The following is a 19,693-nucleotide window of genomic DNA, read 5'->3' as shown; positions in this document are numbered from 1 at the left end:
GTTACTCCAGTTAGTGACGAATTCTTAGACAAGTAAAGCAATTGAGCAACGCTGTATTCTGCACAAACCAAAATTGAAACAGTTAGACAAGATATTGTACGATTGGTTTGCTTTAAAACATTCAGAGAGCGTTCCAATTTCTGGCCCAATGCCAATTGAAAAAGCAAAAGACTTCTATCAACAAATGGGAATGACTGAGGCCTGCGTTTTTTCAGGTGGATGGTTGTCTTGCTACAAACTTCATCACGGTATCAGAAGGCTTGATGTGTCTAGAGAAAAAAAGTCTGATCATGAGGCTGCTGAAAAATATTATGCACTTCTCCAGAAATTGGTTGTGAATCATGGCATAACCCCAGAGCAGATCTACCACACTGATGAAACTGGCCTTTTTTGGCGTTGTCTGCCAACTTCTACCCTGGCTGGTGCAGGTGAGGTTGGTGAAGCTGGTTCTAAGCAGAGCAAGGACCGCTTGACTGTGCTTACGTGTGCAAATGCAGCGGGCACACATAGAATCAAGCTGCTAGTGGTGGGAAAAGTCAGGCGACCAAGAGCATTCAAGCGTGTAATTCATCTACCTGTTGAGTACAAGGTACAACCTAATGCATGGATGGACAAGAAAATATTTTTGCACTGGTTTCATCATTCTTTGTACCAGCAGTGAAAGAGCCTCTGAAGAAACTTGGAAAGCCAGAAGACACAAAATTTATTCTGATTTTAGATAACTTGAGCTCACCCTCCTGAAGCAGAGTTAGTGTCTGGAAATACTTTTACCATCTTCCTGCCTGCAAATGTCACCTCACTCATACAGCCGATGGATCAGGGAATTATTGAAAACCTGAAAGCCATCTACAGAAGGGATTTAATGAGGAAGCTGCTCAACTATGAAGGCAGTCTTCAAGAATTTCAGTCTCAGTACACCATTAAGGATGCAGTTTTCAACGTGGCATGTGCCTGGTGTGCTGTGAAGAGTACAACTTGAAGGAGGGCTTGGAGAAAAATGTGGGCAGCAGTGATGTTTGCAGAGGGAACTTCTGATGAAGAAGAATTGGCAGGTTTCAGTGTGAGACAGGAAAAAAACATCATTAAAAGAGATTCTTGATGTCCTTCAAAATGCTGACCCCACTAACCCACTCAAACTCAGAGATACTGAACGTGAAGAGTGGGTAAACATTGATCAGTACCTTGATGTTGCAGAAACCCTTACTGATGCTGAAATTATAGAAATGTTCGTATATCCTGAGAGATCTACTGCACCTGAACAAGACTTGGAGGAAGAAGATCACAGTGAAGAAGCTAAAGTGGCTCGGGCTACTGCCGCACAATGTCTGGAAACATGCTTGAAATTTGGTGAGCGGCAGTCTTCGTATTCTGCTCAGGAAGTGATGCAACGTTGTGTTGTTCACAACAGTTTCGTGAAAAAAAGGCAACTGGCTTGCAGGCAGGCATCCGCAGGTCGCTTCAAAGAACTTCTGCAGCTTGTGTCAAGGATCAGGTATTAGTGTTGATGTCGATGATCCTCAAGAAGAGCCATGCTCCGGAGCAAAGCCACGTTTTGAGGCAACCTCTGATCCCAAGGTGCCTTCAGGAGCAGCTGAGGGGCAGTAATTATACAGTATGCTATTTACTATATTATTTATCATATCATGGTTAAAATATTAAAAGTTGTTATATCATAATTAAAATGTTATATTAAAAGTTATAATAATGTTATATTAAAAAGTTAATTGTATTAAAAGTTATTATATAATAGTTAAAATGTAGGCTTAGTTTCTTTCTTGAAAACCCCCCATAAAGTATAACTTTCAGATAACCAGCACGCCCTATTCTCCATGGATGCCAGATAACAGAGCCTTTACTGTACAAAATATAATTACTGGAGTGTCATCTTGAATTCAAAGATACCTTGGATTGGCGTGAATACAGTATGTTATCTGCAAGGGATGGTAAAATTACTGCGATAATTATGAAAATAAGGTGCAATATTCAGCGTACATGTGTTGGGTTTGTTTTTCTTATGGTTATGAAACACAGGTCTTTCTAGTGTGTATCCGTGTTCTCTGATGCTCATCTTCAACCATGCAGGCTTTATGAAATTGTAAAGTTTTCATTATTGTAGGTATTTTACCGTTTCTCAGATTTTGCAGAATCCTCAAAATCAACCAAAAAAAATTTAATAAAAATAAAATCCGGGCTCTCCAGTAGGAGCCAATGGTGGGAGGGGAAAGTGGCCGGTGGGGAGCACAAAGGGCAGCAGACAAGATAGTGGCTGCCCCCTCATCTCTCCTCCCCTTGCCGGGGCCTCTGTGCCAATCAGTACTGTGGATCAGGGTGACATGGAAGAGCAGCCAGTAATCAAATGACCTCTGCCCCCACATCCCTCCTCCCTCCTGCGGTCTCTCCACCAATAAGTGCCATGAAGATATGCCCGCAAAATTGGCTTTGCGATCTGCAAGCAAGCTGCAAAAAACCTTTTGTCTTGCTGTGATTAAAGTAGGTCCCTAATTATAAGAAAATATTGTTTTTGGCATAAATCTGCTTCCTTCAAAATTAGCTCTTTAGTAAATCTCAAGCAGTCCTGATACTGTCTCCCTTTGACAAGGAGTCTGGTTGAGAAGGACATACTTTTTTGGAGCTAAAAAGGGTTGAGATGTTATTTGTTTTTCAAGACTTACGGAGCGCACAGGCTATGACTGGTGCCAGCTTAATTCAACCTAATATTTTCTCTAGGTTTTTTTATAGATGGAATATGTGCGGTTCTCATTTTTATGGTGACAGATTCTGTGAACATATTTCTCTGTTTCTGGATACATGACAAGTTTTTAAAATGCAACACAGCAATACGCAGCTCACAGTAAGCTACACAAATAGCACTCCCTCCACTTCTAGATTCATTCCATCTTTCATATGCTACATGATATTCTTGATCCAAAAAAGCCATACCTTGCTACATGCCTTTTTAAAGGCCATTAAACTGGCTAACATATTTGTTAGACTATGACCACCTATGCCACTTTTGGAGTCCTCAAGGATTGAAATGTAAGGTCTGTTATGTTTTTTTGTTCTTTGTTTCTGTAATAATCCAGAAGGGAAATATCATAGACATTGAAGTCCCACACTGAATAGCTTTTACAGACAAAAGTCAAGAACATTAAGTTAACAATATATAAATTGTAAGGATGATAAAAACTGTAACTGTGATAAGGCATGAAGCAGACCTGTTCCATCTTCTCTAAAGCAACAGCTTCTCTAAATTAGCTATAATGGCTCTTTATTTCTTGTACTGATGATTGCTTTTATTATGAGGTACTTTTTGTGTGACTGTGTGCATTTTAAGCTACTGTTTTACTTTGCAGTGGCTGCTACTCTCTCTCTGCCTCACTTTCTTTCAGTGATGAAGCTGTGACATAGCTTCTGCATGTGGACTAGTTTGCCAAAGTACAGAGCACCCCATATCCTTGATTGCTTTTGCTGTTTGTTTCTCTCCCCAAGGATTTGCTGATGTACCTGTTGCAGCTGGTTCAAGCACTAAAATATGAAAATTTTGATGATATAAAGAATGGTCTAGAGCCAAACAAGAGGGACAGTCAGGGATCCATATCAGACAGTATGGCAACATCTGGAACAAATGGCACAGAAATAGATAGGTAAGTAGATATTGCTTTTGGAAGGGAAGGAAGAAAGGATAGCAGCTCTAGCACCGAACCTCTGATTTGCCCTTGCAAATGTGCTTTTTTCCATTGGTATTTACTTAGTTTAGGGGTGTCAAACTCATCCAGCCCAGCAGGCTGGATAAATGCCCCCGAACTGGTCCTCAGGTTGGACTGGGACCAAGCCCCTGTGGAAACCCTATGGTGCTGGGTCCTGCCCATGCCAGCCCTGTGGAACCAGCACAGAGTGCTCACTGCCTGTGTTGTGTAGGCTGGACCTGGCACTGCAGGCAGCACAGGATTGGTCCAGGGCACTCCATTTAGCCCTTGCCCTGAACTTCCTGCGCTGTGTGCACCGTTGGGTCCAGCCTGTGTCCTGTGGGTAGTGTGAGCCCTGTGCTGACCCTGGTGGCTTCTTGCACGGTAAGCCTTGGAGCCATTGCATGTTGCCTGCAGCACTCAGGGCTGGACTAGCTGCACATGCTGAACGGGGAGCCAGTGTGAGGCATGTGCTCCATGTGGCATCCTGCTGTCTAGCCCTGCACTCTGGTTCTGGGTCTGGCAGGATGCTGCATAAAGATGTGTCCTGTGCCAGCCCCTGGCACTGTGTGTAACATGAGCAGCTTGTCTAGCCACTGCACTGTGGGTGGCATACACTGGCCCCTCGACAGCCCTGCTATGCTGCCTGCAGTGCATGTGGGCCTGGGCCTGGTCCAACAATCCATGGACTGGAACGTATGACTCCACAGGTTGAATGCAGCCTGGAAGTATGAATTTCCTGGATGGCTTTAGATTTTCTTTGGTCTCATTTGCTGAGCCAGTAATAGCACTGTTTTGCTTATTGACTTTAAACTGAGCGATAATTTTAATTGCAAGGTAAAAAACTTTTGTTATGCAGTAGATTATATTAAAGTGAGGGTGTGGCCGAACAGTAAGCACTCAATTCTACGGGTTTCTTAGAGACATTGTAAAAATGCTGCAAATAGGTTTTTCAAAAGTCCTGGGCACTTATCTTTTATGAAAAGCGAAATAGAAGGGAAAGTGCTAAGGTCCCTAACCGCTTACCTCCAGTACTGGAAATTTACTACTTAATCATCCACCCTGTAGGAACAGATGATCCTTATTCAGCTCTCCAGTGGAGGGCATCGCCAATCACCCTCGGTTCTTTCCACCTTACCAAGAGGATTGTCATTCCCAGGCTTTACCTTCTAGTAAAACACAGAACAGACTAAGCTCTTGAAACTTTTTTTAAAGTTTCTAAGAGAAGTCCTGGGATAGAATGTGACCTTGTCCCATTGCTGGCAGCCGTATGCTAGCATCTAAGTTAAATGGTGCCTGTGAAATCTTCTCTTCTGTTTTATTTTGTTTTGTTTTGTTTTTTTAACTGTGGCCAGCGAAGTAGCTACCAAAGGCACGGACCTTCTCCAGTACTACTGTAAAGCGTTGCTCAATATTCTTCATCGTCTTCCTGCCCTTTTGTTTTGGAGCTTAACCCTGGTGCTTTGGGGAAGGCTTCCAAAAGTGCCCAAGTGACTATTGCTTTTTCAAAAATAGGACTTGAAGTGCCTAAATCATTTTGAAAAATAGCTAGAGGTTTTGTCGTCTCTATTTAAGGTGTATCTTTTGCTTACTTCAGCTTCCTTGCATCTCAGCATATTATTTTTTAGTGATTCCTGCTGCTGTTCTGCTTTTATAGAGTGCCCTTGGTTTTTTGAACTCCAAAGGAGGAAGGCTTGAAATGCTGTCTGTGTGGTAAAACACTGTCAGCAGTGAGGTAACATTCACTGCCTCAGACCTGAAGTAGGTGCAGGCGTGTTGCATTTTCATAAGCACAGTGAAAGTAGCTTATCTTTGATGCACTTTGCATTGATCACCCTTGAAACAGAGGGCTGTGCCAGAGCCTGCATGTTTAGGTGTCAGATCTTGATACTTGAGATTAGTTGCAATATGGGTGTAAATAACCTTACTATGTTTCATGGAGTCAGTTACCCCTCATGTCCAATTCATTTGGTAATCTTGGGATATGGACAGACATGCATTTAGATGCTTTAAAAGGGGAGGGAGAGTTATAGCAGCTATTTGACTCTGTTATGTCAGCATGATCCTATACTGACATCAGTGAGCTAAATCACCCTAACTTGGACCCTGAATAAAGCAAGGTAAAAGTTGGAGCAGTTTTGCTGTACTTGTATCAGTGCAGAATCAAGCAGACCTAACAGATGCATCCTAACATCTTGCATCACAGAATCATAGGAAGTTAGGATTGGAAGGGACCTCAGGAGGTCACATCTAGTCCAACCCCCCCTGCTCAAAGTAGCACCAGCCCCAGCTACGTCATCCCAGCCAAAGGATTGTCTATTCAGGTGTTGAAAACCTTCAAGGATGGATCTTCCACCACCTATCTAGGTAACCTGTTCCAATGTTTTATTTCCCTCCTAGCGAAAAAAATTCTTCCTAATATCTAACTTAAACTTCTTTTGTTGAAACTTGAGACGGTTGCTCCTTGTTCTGTCATCTGCCACCACTGAGAACAGTCTAGCTCCATCCTCTTTCGAACCCCCCCTTCAAGTAGTTGAAGGCTGCTCTTCAATCCCCCCTCAGTCTCCTCTTCTCTAGACTAAATAAGCCCAGCTCCCTCCGCCTCTACTCTCAAGTCATGTCCCCCAGCCCCCTAACCATATTTGTTGTCCTCTGCTGGACTCTCCAATTTGTCCACATCCTTTCTGTAGTGGGGGGCCCAAAAGTGAACACAGGACTCCAGATGTGGCTTCCCCAGTGCTGCATAGAGGGGAATAATTATTTCCCTCGACCTACTGCCAACACAGTGTCCCTTGATCACAGTACAGTTGTTTGTTGGTCTGTACCCATTGTTTGTTATGTGAGTTTTCTCATCTGGTATGTATATACATCTGCATGATCCCTGATTATAAAATATATACTCTCCTGCTTTATTTTCCAGTTCCCAAATCATGAGTCCTATCCCTCCTGTATCTTCACCACCACCGTCTTCTAAAACAAAGGAGTCTGCAGATAGTGAAAACCTTGATGTAAGTAAAAAGTTTTAGCTGAAAAGAACTGAGATGAACTGAATGGATGCATGTTTCAAAATTGCTTTTCATGCTACTTGAGTTTGACTAGTGAAGTATAATATTACAGTTTATGAGCTTTGCTATTGCGGGATAGTCCAAAAGGTAAAGGCTTTTTTTTTTTAGTGGTGTTCTGTGAGGGGAAAGGAAGTGTTCAGGTGAAATAAATATAAAGATAGTGACATGCTGATGGCTACCTGAACTTTGTAGGACACACATTCATGAACCTAATTGCACTAGCAGGAACATGTTGGTTGAACACAATAGTATTGTGTGTAGTGCCATACACAAAAGCAGTGACTTATAGTAAAAGTGAGTATTGGGATAGGGAATATCTTGCACCTGCTAGGCAGTTAAGATATTTTAAAACATAGAGATTCTAGCTGAGGTCTGCACAAAATAATTATAAAAGTGCCTATTTTATTTTCTCTGCTTTGTGAAGTTCTAGTTTTCAGTACTTTCTTGGGCCAAAGTCTCAAGACACACAAAAGATGTAAATTTGAGGAGTAAAGATGAACTCATATCTGTGACTGAATTGAAGTTTGTATAGGAATTGAATATTATAAGCATCTAGATGGAAAAGTTGAATAGTCTGAGAGCAGGGAATCCGTCACCCTGCTGCAGATACAGTCCATGTGATGCGTACTCCCTGCTTTTGCAGCAAAGTAAGAAAACTCAACCTAAGATTTTTCATTGGGGTTGGCTCTTTAATCCAGGCTCTAAATCTACTGTGAGGAGTAGGTCTTGCCTGCTCCATATGCAGGCAGATACTGGGCACGATTTATTAGCAGATCAACAAAACCTACTCTTGTGACAGTCACGCTAGAGAATTGTTTCGCACAGTACGACTGTTTAGAAGTAGGCTGCTTATGTAAGGCTGAAAAAATGAAAAGCGTATGTACAGTGAAAGAATATTATACACTTTTGCTATGATCCCCTTTTTAATACTTTTATTGTTTTTTAATCTCTTCCAGCAAGACCTCTGCACTTTCTTGATATCTCGCGCATGCAAGAATTCCACTTTGGCAAACTATTTATACTGGTATGTCAGAAACAACTTAGTTTGTGTCATGGTGCTGCCTAAAAGGTATTGAATTAAGATCACTGTGCACGGTTCTGCATAGAGACTGATAAAAGGTAAAATTTTCAGCTCTGGTGAATTTACAATATCAATCTGAGTCGAAATGCATTATCAGGTTTAAACAGACAGGAGAGGTGAAAGTAGTACAGTATGCAGTTGCAGAAGGTAATGACTAATCAAGATAGTACTCATTGCCTTATAGTAAGAATATAGATGCATATGTCTTTAGACAAAGTGAATTAGAATCATAGATTTGTAAGGAATCTGAAGGAGCATCTGGTCAATTCCCTGTACAAATGCAGGAATGGCATTTTGAAATATAACCAATTTATATATAGATTTTGACATGATATTAAAAAATATGAAATATATTTTGATATGATTGAGATATATATCACTATATCTTGATATTGGAATATCATTCCTGCATTTGTGTGACTAGATGATCCTTGAGATTACAATCCTATGATTCCAATTCACTATGTCTAAAGACATAAGCATGTATATTGTTATTACAAGACAATGAGCTCTGTCCTTATTAGCTACCTTCTGCTTATGTATAAATGTGTGTCTGTGTGTATTTATATTAATGCTCCAATCAAAGCTAGAAAACAAGAACAAAAACCCCCTCACATGATGGACCTTAAATTGTGTCATTCAGTTTGGAAAAACAGCAAATCCTTCTGCTTTCTCTTTACGGTATTTCAGTTTAAACTGGTATAAACTTTATCACATAATCTGCCTTTATTGCTTAGTTCATACACTGCCTCATGGCATTTGGTAAAATACTTAGTTAGTATAATGCACTGCAAACCTGTTGTTCAGAATTTTAAGACTAGCTGTATGAGATGTCACAGATAAGCACAATATTAACACCTAGATAGTTAGACCCACAAATATTGCTCTTCTATAAGAAATATGTTCCTATCACTCCCTTATTTAGTTGTAATTTAAATTACTACCCTCAGTGTAGCCTTTGGTATATGTATTTCATAAACACCATTCTTGATTTACCATACATTTTAGTAAATGCTAATATATTGTGAAGATAGCATAATTGGCTTGGAAGTGTTTTGGCCAAATTTAAAATATAAAGTTTAAATGCGACCCCCAAGAACTGACCTACCATGACAGTGGTATCAGTTTTAAGACCATCCTTTCCAGTGTTACACTTAGATTACTTCTCCCAGTATGCAGCTAAAGTGAGAGTCTTAGCAAAGTGGGGCAGAAAGGGCCCTCAGGAGGTCCTCTAATCTATGCCCTGGCTCAAGGCAAGATCATTCCTGTCTAAAACCATCCCAGTCAAATGTCTGTATAATTTGTGGTTAACAAATACCGATGGTGGAGATTCCACAAACTAGCTGATTATACTTAACCATCAAATGTAGAAAGTTCTTACTAATATCCAACTTAAATTTCCTATGTGATTCTTTACAGTTTTACAACTCATTGTGAATGTACCAGCATGCATATGCTCTCTGCCTATCTTAGAATGTATACGTTCACAATATGAGAACCTGTTCTTGGCGTTACAGTCCTGTATAGCAGCCAAATACTTGGTATAGGCACACATTCTAGGTTGGTTTTTTTTTTAAATGGGAAATAAATTGATCTAACTTCACTTAAATTACTTGTTTTATTTCACAATCTTTGAAGCTTTATTTCCACATTGGAAAGGTTTTTACCTTTGTGATACAAGCCACACACACACGAATATATCAGTAAGCCATCCAGTAACATTGGCTGTGAAAACCTAAACAAACTTTCTTCATAACTCAGTTGACAAACTATCCAGCACTCTTGCAACATTTTTGCCTTCTGACCACAAAATCAGCCAATTTATTTGTTTACCTTCCAGACATCTCCATTTCTCAGTGACAAAATCCAAATGTCACAGCTGCAGTTTGATCTGACATAGCCATAAATCCTTTTGGCTGCTGAACAATTACATTTTTCAGCTAACCAGACACAGCATGAACCTAAAATAATCAATGGAAAAGTACAGTAACCCTAGAAACTGCTTCATATTACTGGGATCTTAAAGTCAGTCTTGTTCTTTCGCTTCAGTAATGCACACAGATGGCTAGCACTGTTGTCTGCACATCTCCTACCAATACATATCATATCAGCGCCTTAGCCCTTGCTTCACTCAAAATATCTGCGAGGCTGTCTAATTATTTTCCTTGCAAAGAAGGATAAAAAGGTCAGATTTTAATGAATTTCTTAGTTTTTGTTCCCTTTGCCAAGTTTGTGCTTGACAACTGAACATGCAGGAGAAGCTGTCAACAGCTTTTCAGTTTGTTTTCTCCCTAATGGTTTATAAATTTGAAATCCTAAACAGAACATCCTATTAACAGTTTCCGTATTGAGAGAAAAAAAATCAGAACTAATTTCTAGTTACATTATTAAGATGATCGTCCTTGTGAAAGTCAGTTTTTGTGACTGTATATCCACACTTTTTTTGTTTTTTGTGAATTTTAAAGCTTTTTAGGAATGTGTGATATGCACAAAATTGAACGACAGTTTTTGTTATTTGTTGATCTGAAAACAGTTTTCAGTCTCAGGGAATCTCATGGATTACAGGTTTCAGTGCAGTAGCCCAAGGGGTTTCTATGCAGACAAAAGAAAGTTCTCTATACAAAAGGGTCCACTGGTGAAGCCTCACCTGAAGTATTGTGTTCAGTTTTGGCCCCCACACTTCAAGAAAGTTGTGGTCAGTTAGGGAAGTGTCCAGCAGAGAGTGACTGAAATAATTAAGGGCTTGGGAAGCAAGAGAAAAGGGTGAAAGAAATATAATTATTTATTCTTGAAGAATAGAAGAGCAGCAGTGCAGGACAGAGGGGTGGCAGGGGTCAGCAGGAGATTTGATAATAGTCTTCAACTACCTGAAGAGGATGGAAATAGATTTAGGTTGAGGAAATTTAGATTGGAGATTAGGAGAAACTTTCTGACTACGAGTGTGGTCCAGTGTTGGAACAGGCTACCTAGAGAAGTTGTGCAATCTCCATCCTTTAAAATTTTGAAGAGCAAGCAAGATGCACAACTGACTCGAATGCTTTAGTCAGGATAAACGGGGCTGGATTGGACAACCTTATAGTAGGTCCCTTCCAGCTATAGTTGTGTATGAACCTATGATTTGTTACTGGGACTTTATTCAAGTCTGTTGCATAATACCTGTTCAAAACTTGCTGTTCATTCAAGAGATGTGTACATGTAACCATGTCACACATTCTTCAACTCCTTTTTCATGTCCATGTTCATCTGTTTCAAATTTCTCATGTCATTGTAGCTCTTGTATGAATGAACCAGGGCTTGTATCCTTTACTATCAGACAGTGCCTTTCTTCCCCTAAATGCGTATCCTATAATTAACTCATAAATTAAATGAAAAACAAAGCATGTAATAATCTGCCTTTGGCAAAATATTTTATTTAGCAGATCTTGAAACTATCTTGGTTGAAATACCATAACATAGATATTTAGCAAGGGTTTCTGTTTTAGTCATTAGATTGACTTTAATGTGTAATTACAAATTTCAGCCTCCATCACAGTTGTAGCAGGATTTCATTGTATATAGGAATCTTGACCACTGATAAACATGAAAAAAAGAAAGAAACAGTGCTTTACTGGAAGAGGAAGTGTGTCGGTTTACCCAGCTCACCCAATGTCTGTGTAGAGTGCGCGCTTCAATGTGGCTTTTTGGTGCTTTTATCTAATAGCTGATTCTACCCATTCAGTCAATCAACTATTAGATAAAAGTGCCAAAAAGCCCTTCTAAAGCGTGCAGTCTGTACAGACGTTGAGCGAGCTGGGTCGAGCTGGGTCAAACTGATGTAGTGCCTCTTTGGGGCATGCACTGTGCTTGGTGTGGGAGCGCACTGAGCTGAAAGTAAAGTGCTGGATTTTTTTCATGTCTGTAAGCAGCCCTTGAGCATAAGTTGCAAGTGAAAATATTTTGACCATTTGCCCAAAAAACATTGGTATTGCGGATTAATGCCCAGCGCAGTGGAGTTGTCATTGTGCCTGATGCTTCAACCACCACAAAAACACCAACAAGAGGAAGGTTAACAAGTATCCTGGGTGTGTGTACACGTGCATTTATGCTGGCTTCAAATTACTGTGCAGTAAATTCCTGCACAGTAAGCAGGAATAGGCCAGTTTCTGCACATCCAGGCGTTAATGCTTATTAGCATTGTGTGTGGACTGACTTGGGTCCAGGGGGTAGTGGGGGGCAATGTCAGCCTACCAACCTGGGGCTGCTGTGACCTGGCTCAGTGTCCTGTGGAGGAGCTGGCAGGGGGCATGAGGGTGCTTCAGTGCAGGGTAGTCAGCAGGCAGCCCTCCATGCACTGAAGTACCATCTTGCGTCAGCCAGCTGTGCCAGTGTCTACATGTACACTGCTGCAGAGGTTTTTACTCTGCAGCAGGATAGTACTTGCTACAAGTACTATGCTACTGTGGAGTAAATTAATTTACTCCAGCTTAGTAGAGACACATGTAGACACATAATACTTACAGCACAACCTAATTAGTCGGCTGTGCAGTAAATGTCTTGTGTAGACATGCTCACTGTGTGTAAAATAGCACCTATAGTCCTTCCAAGAAACTAATAAACACAATTTTCCAAGACATTAGTTGGGTAGTCCTTTTAAAATTAATATTATTCTGTTTTAGGACATTGCCTTTTCATTGCCACGCTCGAAGGATAATTCAAGTAATTCTCACTTTCCACACTTGCTGAAGAAGGGTGGTAGCGATATATACATTTGTTTGTGGGGAAGTTCTTTTATTTGCATTGCTGCTTTTCTAAGTGCTCAAATTGAGAACAAGATGATAAAGGGATGTAAAAATGACCATCTCATTGATCTTCTGGCTATTGACAAGCATTATATAGATAGCTAATTGGGAAGGCCTGTCCACCATATTAGCCTTGGTAGCCTGTGTTAGTGAAATCAGTTTCAAAAGTCTGGACATGTGCATGTGCGTGCATGCGCTAAGGTTAATAAGGACACCTTCTGGTAGCGGTGTCAGGGACAGATACCCTTGTTTTTATACTTATCAACCTGAGTCAAGTGCTGTTTTTTTTCCTTTGCATAATCACCAGATCTTTATTACGCATTGGTCAAGAATTTGACATAATCAAAGGTTAACTTGAACTGTGTTTGTGTTGAAGGTATGTGATAGTGGAGTGTGAAGACCAGGACACTCAGCAGAGGGACCCAAAGACTCATGAAATGTACCTGAACGTCATGAGAAGGTTTAGTCAGGCTTTATTAAAGGTAAGCTTTCCTTGTTAATAATCACACTCTTTTTTTTTTTTTAGGGCTGTTTCCTGGTAAGCACAGTTTGCCATGTCACAAGTACTACTGACAAGTCCTGACAAGCCCCTTAATATTTCCATGACTAGTTTTCATTTTGCTGTAATAATTGTGAATTGAGTTGAAAACAATTTAAGTGTAACTACTAAAAGAAACCTTTTCCTTTTTGTTTGATTGTTACTTTTTCAAACACTAGGCTCTAAGAGATTGTTTGTCATCCTGCATCATGTTACTTTTTTTTTTTGTTTTTTTTAACAAATGTTCCTTCTTACTGCACAAGCTTTGACAGGAGAGGTGACTAACTTATGAAGCAAAACTCATTGTTAGTATGGGTGTCAGTAGAAGAGGGTGCTGGAGGACTGGGGGAAAGAAAAAGCTTCTGCTTGGCAAACGATGCACAATTTGTAGTGCAGATGTGAAAACTTTGCCGATTTAATGTTGAACAGCCAAGCATCTTGCATTTCATTTTACTTTAGTTTTATGGAGGCTTTTCAGAAACTTCTTTGTGACTTGAGTTGAATGTAAGAGTAATCTACCTGCCAGCTTTCTCAAGAAGGAACTGATTTTTGCTCCGTGAATTAAGCTGTCATGCATGAATGTTTGTCACTAAAATTATTGTTGCTATAAATTGAAGTGCATTGAAAGTTCAGATAATTGATTGCCAGCAAGAGCAATTTTGATTATATTTTACAGAAAAAGCTGTTCTTTGAATGGATAGCTTTGATAGCTGTTCACTTATCATCAGAAACTCACAGATAGCCCCAAGAATAAATGTACAAATTCCAGATGAAATAATTACAGAACAAAGAACTAATTTTCTTTTTTCCAAACTTACATAGGGTGATAAGTCTGTCAGGGTTATGCGGTCTCTGCTGGCGGCCCAGCAGACATTTGTAGATCGACTGGTTCATCTAATGAAGGCAGTGCAGCGTGAAAGTGGGAATCGTAAAAAAAAGGTAAATGACGGATTGAAAACCTTAGTTATCTGAGCTTTGAGTTGAAGCGCAGGTGTGCTAAGTTTTCCTGGGGAACTATCAGTGATGAGGTTATAACAAAGGCAGTCTACATTTGTCTAACATGAATATCTAACATATGTGCCTGCTGGTGTTAAACGTAAAACATTTCAACCCTTCTGGCCTTTCTGAGAAACCGTTTCTTAAATACCACATTTTCACTGAAAAGTTTGATGCCATCTCCCCCTCCCCAGGAAGTGGCTGCTACCTATCAATTAAAATTTGGTATATACCTGTAGTTAAGCCCTTGGAGTCCATGTAATAGATTATGTGGCATTTATAACTAGCTTACTTCTTTATTAAGGTTTCCCGTTTTTTTATACTCAGCTGTCATTGTTCTTTTTCGTGGCACACTGTATGCTCAATTATTAATATTACAATAGATTCAGAGAATTTTTGGACATTTCTGGATATCTTTACTTATTCTTGTTTCCATAGCTTTTTTTGCAGATCCACAGGGTATTTTTGGGCACCAAATTCCTGTGTATTTCAGCGGAACTTGGGTATCTAAATACCAGTGGACTGGCACCTTTATTTCTGGGTTTCTCGGTCATATTCATTCAGTTTGTTCTCCTTAATACCCTTTAGTTTCATGCTTACCAGATTTAGTTGCTTCTCATCTTGCCTCAGATAGTAAGTTTTGCTGGGAAATCATATTTACTTTGCGTGTGCATGTGTGTCCTTAGCTCGTTGCTCTCGGTTAAATCCTGGCCTGTGGCAGGTGGCCATTGGAAGCATTCTTCATGGCATCAGACCACTTTAGTAACCCTTTAGCCAATCTTTGTGCCTCCAGCTGTCGTTAAAATAGTGGAGTGTGCTGCAACTGTCTTCTCTGTGTTGTAGGTAGAAGAAGGTAGGCTGAACCTTTCAACTGTGGGGGTCTTCACTGTCTAACATAGTGCAGTGTTGTGCTGTATTGCTGATTAAACATATAATTTAAAATGTAGACCCTGTTTCTGAAATCTCTTCTGTACAAGCAGTTCTTTCCAGTCGAGCCATTAACATCAGTAGGGCTTCACACAAGTTCAGGTATTGACAAGCATGAAACTAGTTGTGGGATTGCACCCCAAAATTTGAACAGAATAGCTAACTATTACTGGAGAAATGTAGAAAGCTGATGACCTTTTTTGATAGTAGGTCAATTTACAGAGAAACATATGAATGATTGCAAGAGTATTGTGTCTACTGTGTCTGTATGAGCAGCTTCAAATGCCTGGAATCATTTCAGTGGGCATTAAGGATTTATGTATGTTTTGAAGCAGTAAATGTATATTCAGTAAATAATGTAACATTTTCTGTTATCATACTTATATCCAACTATTTCAGTTGAACATGTCCTTATGCTCTTGCTATCCCTGTCTTTTAAACTGGATTTTCCTTCTCATCTAATTAAACTTTTCGGTCTTTTCAGAATGAGAGGTTGCAGGCATTACTAGGAGACAATGAAAAGATGAACTTGGCAGATATGGAACTTATTCCACTTCCTCTAGAACCACAAGTGAAAATTAAAGGTATCATCCCAGAGAAAGCCACATTGTTTAAGGTAAATGAAGGAGTGAAATGCAACTGTTTCAAGTGTTTAGACTACTGATAGTTTTTAACTTGGGAATTTAACTTGTTACTTCTGAAACTGAGAGGGTAATGCAATTGATTTTAGTGGAGCCAATGCATGATCTAAGCATGCGTAATGTGTTCATTGCTGTGGTATTGGAGTGCACCCTTTGCTAAAGTGCTCTGCTTGGAAGATTATCTTCTGCTTGTGAAGTGTGTGTGTAGGTATGTTCCACATTTAAGGAAGATGGCTTGTATACTTGTGAATACCTTTTGAAAAATGAAGTTTACATGCTCCTCTGGAAGGAATAAAGTGGTGAACTTTTTGATATCTGGTCAGAGGGAGTTCCTAACTGAAGGCATGTAATAAAGGTTTGATCTTCCACCTGCAAGTTTTGACTTAGGCATGATTTATTCTGGTTTTCCTCAAGAAAAGGCATTGGATCCAGAACCCTACACTGAAATTTGCAATTGGATAGAGCTAACCTAATGTTAAAAATATTTAACTCTAGTATTTTGATCTTCCATTAGTACTCAGAACACAAATGGCTGCACATAATACCATCCAGATAATATTTAGGAAGATCACCGTCACCAGCCCACTGTAGTCTAATTTGTAGGTAGCCAGAATATGGTTCATTGGTCAGATTTGTGCTATGTAGGCATGACTTTTTAGGCCACCCGAAAAGGTGAAGGACATCTCAAGCTAGTGATGCCATTTGGATATCCTTACAAAAAAATGGGGCAGAGTCAGAGGTTAGTAAAGGGTGTATCCTCTAGACTGAAGGTGAGTATCAGCCCTTTCTTTTTCAACTGGGCATTGTTCTATTGAGTTGCTACTCTTTCTTGGGCACTGAGAAAGCTAAGAGATTGTATAGTCCAAGTTCGATTTGTGGGACTTGTCAAATTGGCTGTCCTCTGTAACTGCTGACAAGGAAGAGGACTGCACAGGCAGTTCCAAAGTTTATCATTTATCATTGGTAAAATCCCAGCAGATGTGTAGAGCAGCCTTGTGTGACGTATGTGGGAAGAGGTCAGAGACAGCAGTAGCAATCTGCCACCCCTTTCAAGTCTTAGATAAGTCATTTAAAACTCTGAATAGTGTGTAACCTTACTGTCAGGCTGGGTTGCTAGACCGACACCATGCACCAGCCCTGGCTGTGCATGCGGCATGTGGTGTACAGGTTGGACCCCACCCAGCACACTGCCGCCATCATAGAGGGTCAATTTGGGGCACCCCAGATGCCCTGTGCTATATGCAGCGCAGGGTCTGACCTGTGCACTGCAGGCAGCACACATCATGTGCACAGTGAGCCCCAGGGCCAGGATGTACTGCACACTGTGTATGGTGCTGGACCACCACATATCACAGAGGGCTGGCACAGGACATGCATTGCACGGGTGTTCCACTGGACCTGGAGCCAGGTAGCAGGGCACCGCCTGTATTGCATGCCCTGTGCCGAGTGCAGCACATGCGGCTGGTCCATCCCAGCATGCACTGGCCCTGGGGCTTGCTATGCACATGTTGTGTGCTGCCCACAGTGCCATGGCTGCTCCAAAGGGGGTCGGTCCCTATCCCGCTCGCAGACCAGATGAGTTCGGCATCACTGAACTAGAGCAACCGTTATGCTTGTTCAAATAAAACTAGTTCCCAGAAGAAAAGGCAGAATCTAGATACATTCCTACAGCAAGTGCCATTGATGTCCAGTGCACCTCAGACAGAGTAACCTTCATCTTCTGAAACTCCTTCCTGAGGATTAAGACAGTTTAGAGGCTCAGTGGTAATTGGCAGGTCTGCAGGGTCAGAAGGACAGAAAAGGGCTGCTGTGCCCCGCGGATTAGTTGCACATGAGCAGTTCCAGAGAAACAGCTCAATTAAAAATCTCCATTTGTATCCCTCATTGTTTTTGTTTCATTTCTCATTTGCTCAGTTACAATACATGAATTTATTCAAGTAGATAATTGATCTTCTTCAGTTCATTTCATGGGGAGGTGGGGAGCAGGACTGCAAACGGAATTAAATTAGTTCCTCAAAAAAAGATAATTAAAAGGAATTTTCACTTTCACTAAGTAAATTCAGTAGGCAATTCATTAAGATTTCCTATCCCTAGCATTTCTTTGGAGTGTTTAATTTAATTGAGGCTTTTTATTTCCTTTCTGGTCAGTTTAAATTGTTTGGCTCTGACAACTTAGCATACTGCTTCCAAGCTTGCTTATGTATTTATTTATTTTGACTATCCAAACTAAAGCTTCCTTTAATTACAGGAATAAAATAATGTATTTTCAGGTTTCCCACTGGGTAGAGAGTCTAGGAATTTCACAGCCTAACAGTTTCTGCGGCCAAACTTTTGATAACTAGCAATAGTACTTTCTTGATGCTAAGTTTTAGACTGGTGAGAGCCAGCCTTTTTGGCAGGTGTGCCACAAATGAGCTGTGTGCCTTCCCTGAGTGCCACTGGGCCAGCATAACAGGTGGCACTTTAGGGTGGTGGCAAATTGAAGGGAGCAGCAAAATCAGCATGCACATACCTCACTGTGGGATTCCTCGGGGGCCACTGCTGCAGGCCTCTGTCTAATGCCAGCTCCCATCAGGTTCTAGGTTCATTACATGAGAGGGTGGCAAATATTGGTTGCCTATGGCGGCAAAAATCCTTGTACCACTTCCGACTGGTCCCCTTTTTCTGCCTGACCTGCTGCTCTGAGTTTTGCTTCCTTCTTGATTGGTGACAGTGCTGCCTGCCCCCTCCCAGTATGGCACAGAATACACACAGAGGATGCCCATGGCACTTTGCTCCCCTGGGCTTAAACCAAGGAGCACTATGTTACAAGCACAGTTCTACCAACGTGTAGAGCTTAGTGCACAACCAGTGCTTCCTGCACTTCTCCTGGCATAACCAAAGGGATGTAGAGTGAGATTGTTGGGGGTGGAAATTGCTTTGAGGTGCTAAACCATAGAGGGACCTTTTGATTATCTTTGCTAACTTCCACAAATACGTTTTTGTAACTGAATTCGGCGCCTTGATTAGCGATCTTATCACTGGGATGGATCATGTAAGAAGGCCAGAAAGAACCAGAAACATTTTGTGTGTACTAGAATGTAGAGGAAGCTATTCGTAGCCTAAACTTGTGACACATTTGAAGATGTAAGAATTGGATTTGTTCTGCTGTACATGGTTGTGGCAAACTTTCCTTTCCAGAGTGCCCTAATGCCTGCCCAGTTATTCTTCAAAACAGAAGATGGAGGCAAATACCCTGTAATATTTAAACATGGTGATGATTTACGTCAGGATCAACTTATTCTTCAAATTATTTCGCTCATGGACAAGGTAAGAAGCACTAACCAAAGGTGTATTTTTCATAGATTTCTAGGGCCGGAAGGGACCTTGTAGATCATTGAGTCTGACCCCCGGCTCTAGGCAGGAAAGAGTGCTTGAGTTAAATAACTCCACCTGGTTCCTATCTGATTTCTTCTTGAACACCTCCAAGGTAGGGGAAAGGATCACCTCCTTTGGAAGCCCATTCCATATTTTGGCAACCCTCACCATAAAGAATTTCTTCCTGATATCCAAACTAAATCTGCTCTTCATAGTTTCATAGAGTGTACTAGTGTCAAACAACCCCAGCAAGGTATTCATCAAGATTCCTCTTAGTTTCATAGGTTCTAGGGTCAGAAGGGACCTGAGCAGATCATCAAGTCCGACCCCCTGCCATGGCAGGAAATAATATTGGGGTCAAATGACCCCAGTAAGATGTTCATCCAACCTCCTCTTAAAAACCCCCAGGGTAGGAGCCAACAGCACTTGGCTTGGAAGTTGGTTCCAGATCCTAGCCGCCCTGACTGTGAAGTAGCGCCTCCTGATATCAAGCCTAAACCTACCCTCTGCCAGCTTGTGACCATTATTCCTGGTCACTCCTGGTAGTGCTTGGAGGAACAGGGACTCCCCCAATGCCTGCTGGTCCCCTCTGACTAGTTTGTAACAGGCCACAAGATCCCCCCT

The 19,693-nt window shown here is 41.0% G+C and overlaps 1 protein-coding gene across 2 annotated transcripts in view; it reads left to right on the top strand.

The window, feature by feature from the left end:
* PIK3C3 (phosphatidylinositol 3-kinase catalytic subunit type 3) overlaps positions 1-19,693 on the top strand; it is a 132,863-nt gene that overhangs the window by 35,655 nt on the left and 77,515 nt on the right. For both annotated transcript variants that reach the window (XM_019531826.1, XM_019531827.1), the window contains exons 11-17: positions 3,490-3,644; positions 6,607-6,694; positions 7,708-7,775; positions 12,987-13,092; positions 13,971-14,087; positions 15,556-15,687; positions 18,893-19,021. In XM_019531826.1, the coding sequence (XP_019387371.1) occupies positions 3,490-3,644; positions 6,607-6,694; positions 7,708-7,775; positions 12,987-13,092; positions 13,971-14,087; positions 15,556-15,687; positions 18,893-19,021 (795 nt within the window). The remainder of the gene's footprint in view (positions 1-3,489; positions 3,645-6,606; positions 6,695-7,707; positions 7,776-12,986; positions 13,093-13,970; positions 14,088-15,555; positions 15,688-18,892; positions 19,022-19,693) is intronic.

Source organism: Crocodylus porosus, unplaced genomic scaffold (genome assembly GCF_001723895.1).
Source record: "Crocodylus porosus isolate Cpor-Errol unplaced genomic scaffold, CroPor_comp1, whole genome shotgun sequence".
In the NCBI taxonomy this organism is placed as follows: Eukaryota; Metazoa; Chordata; order Crocodylia; family Crocodylidae; genus Crocodylus; species Crocodylus porosus.
The sequence above is the reverse complement of the archived record's forward strand: the minus strand, read 5'-3'. Positions and strand labels throughout refer to the sequence as shown.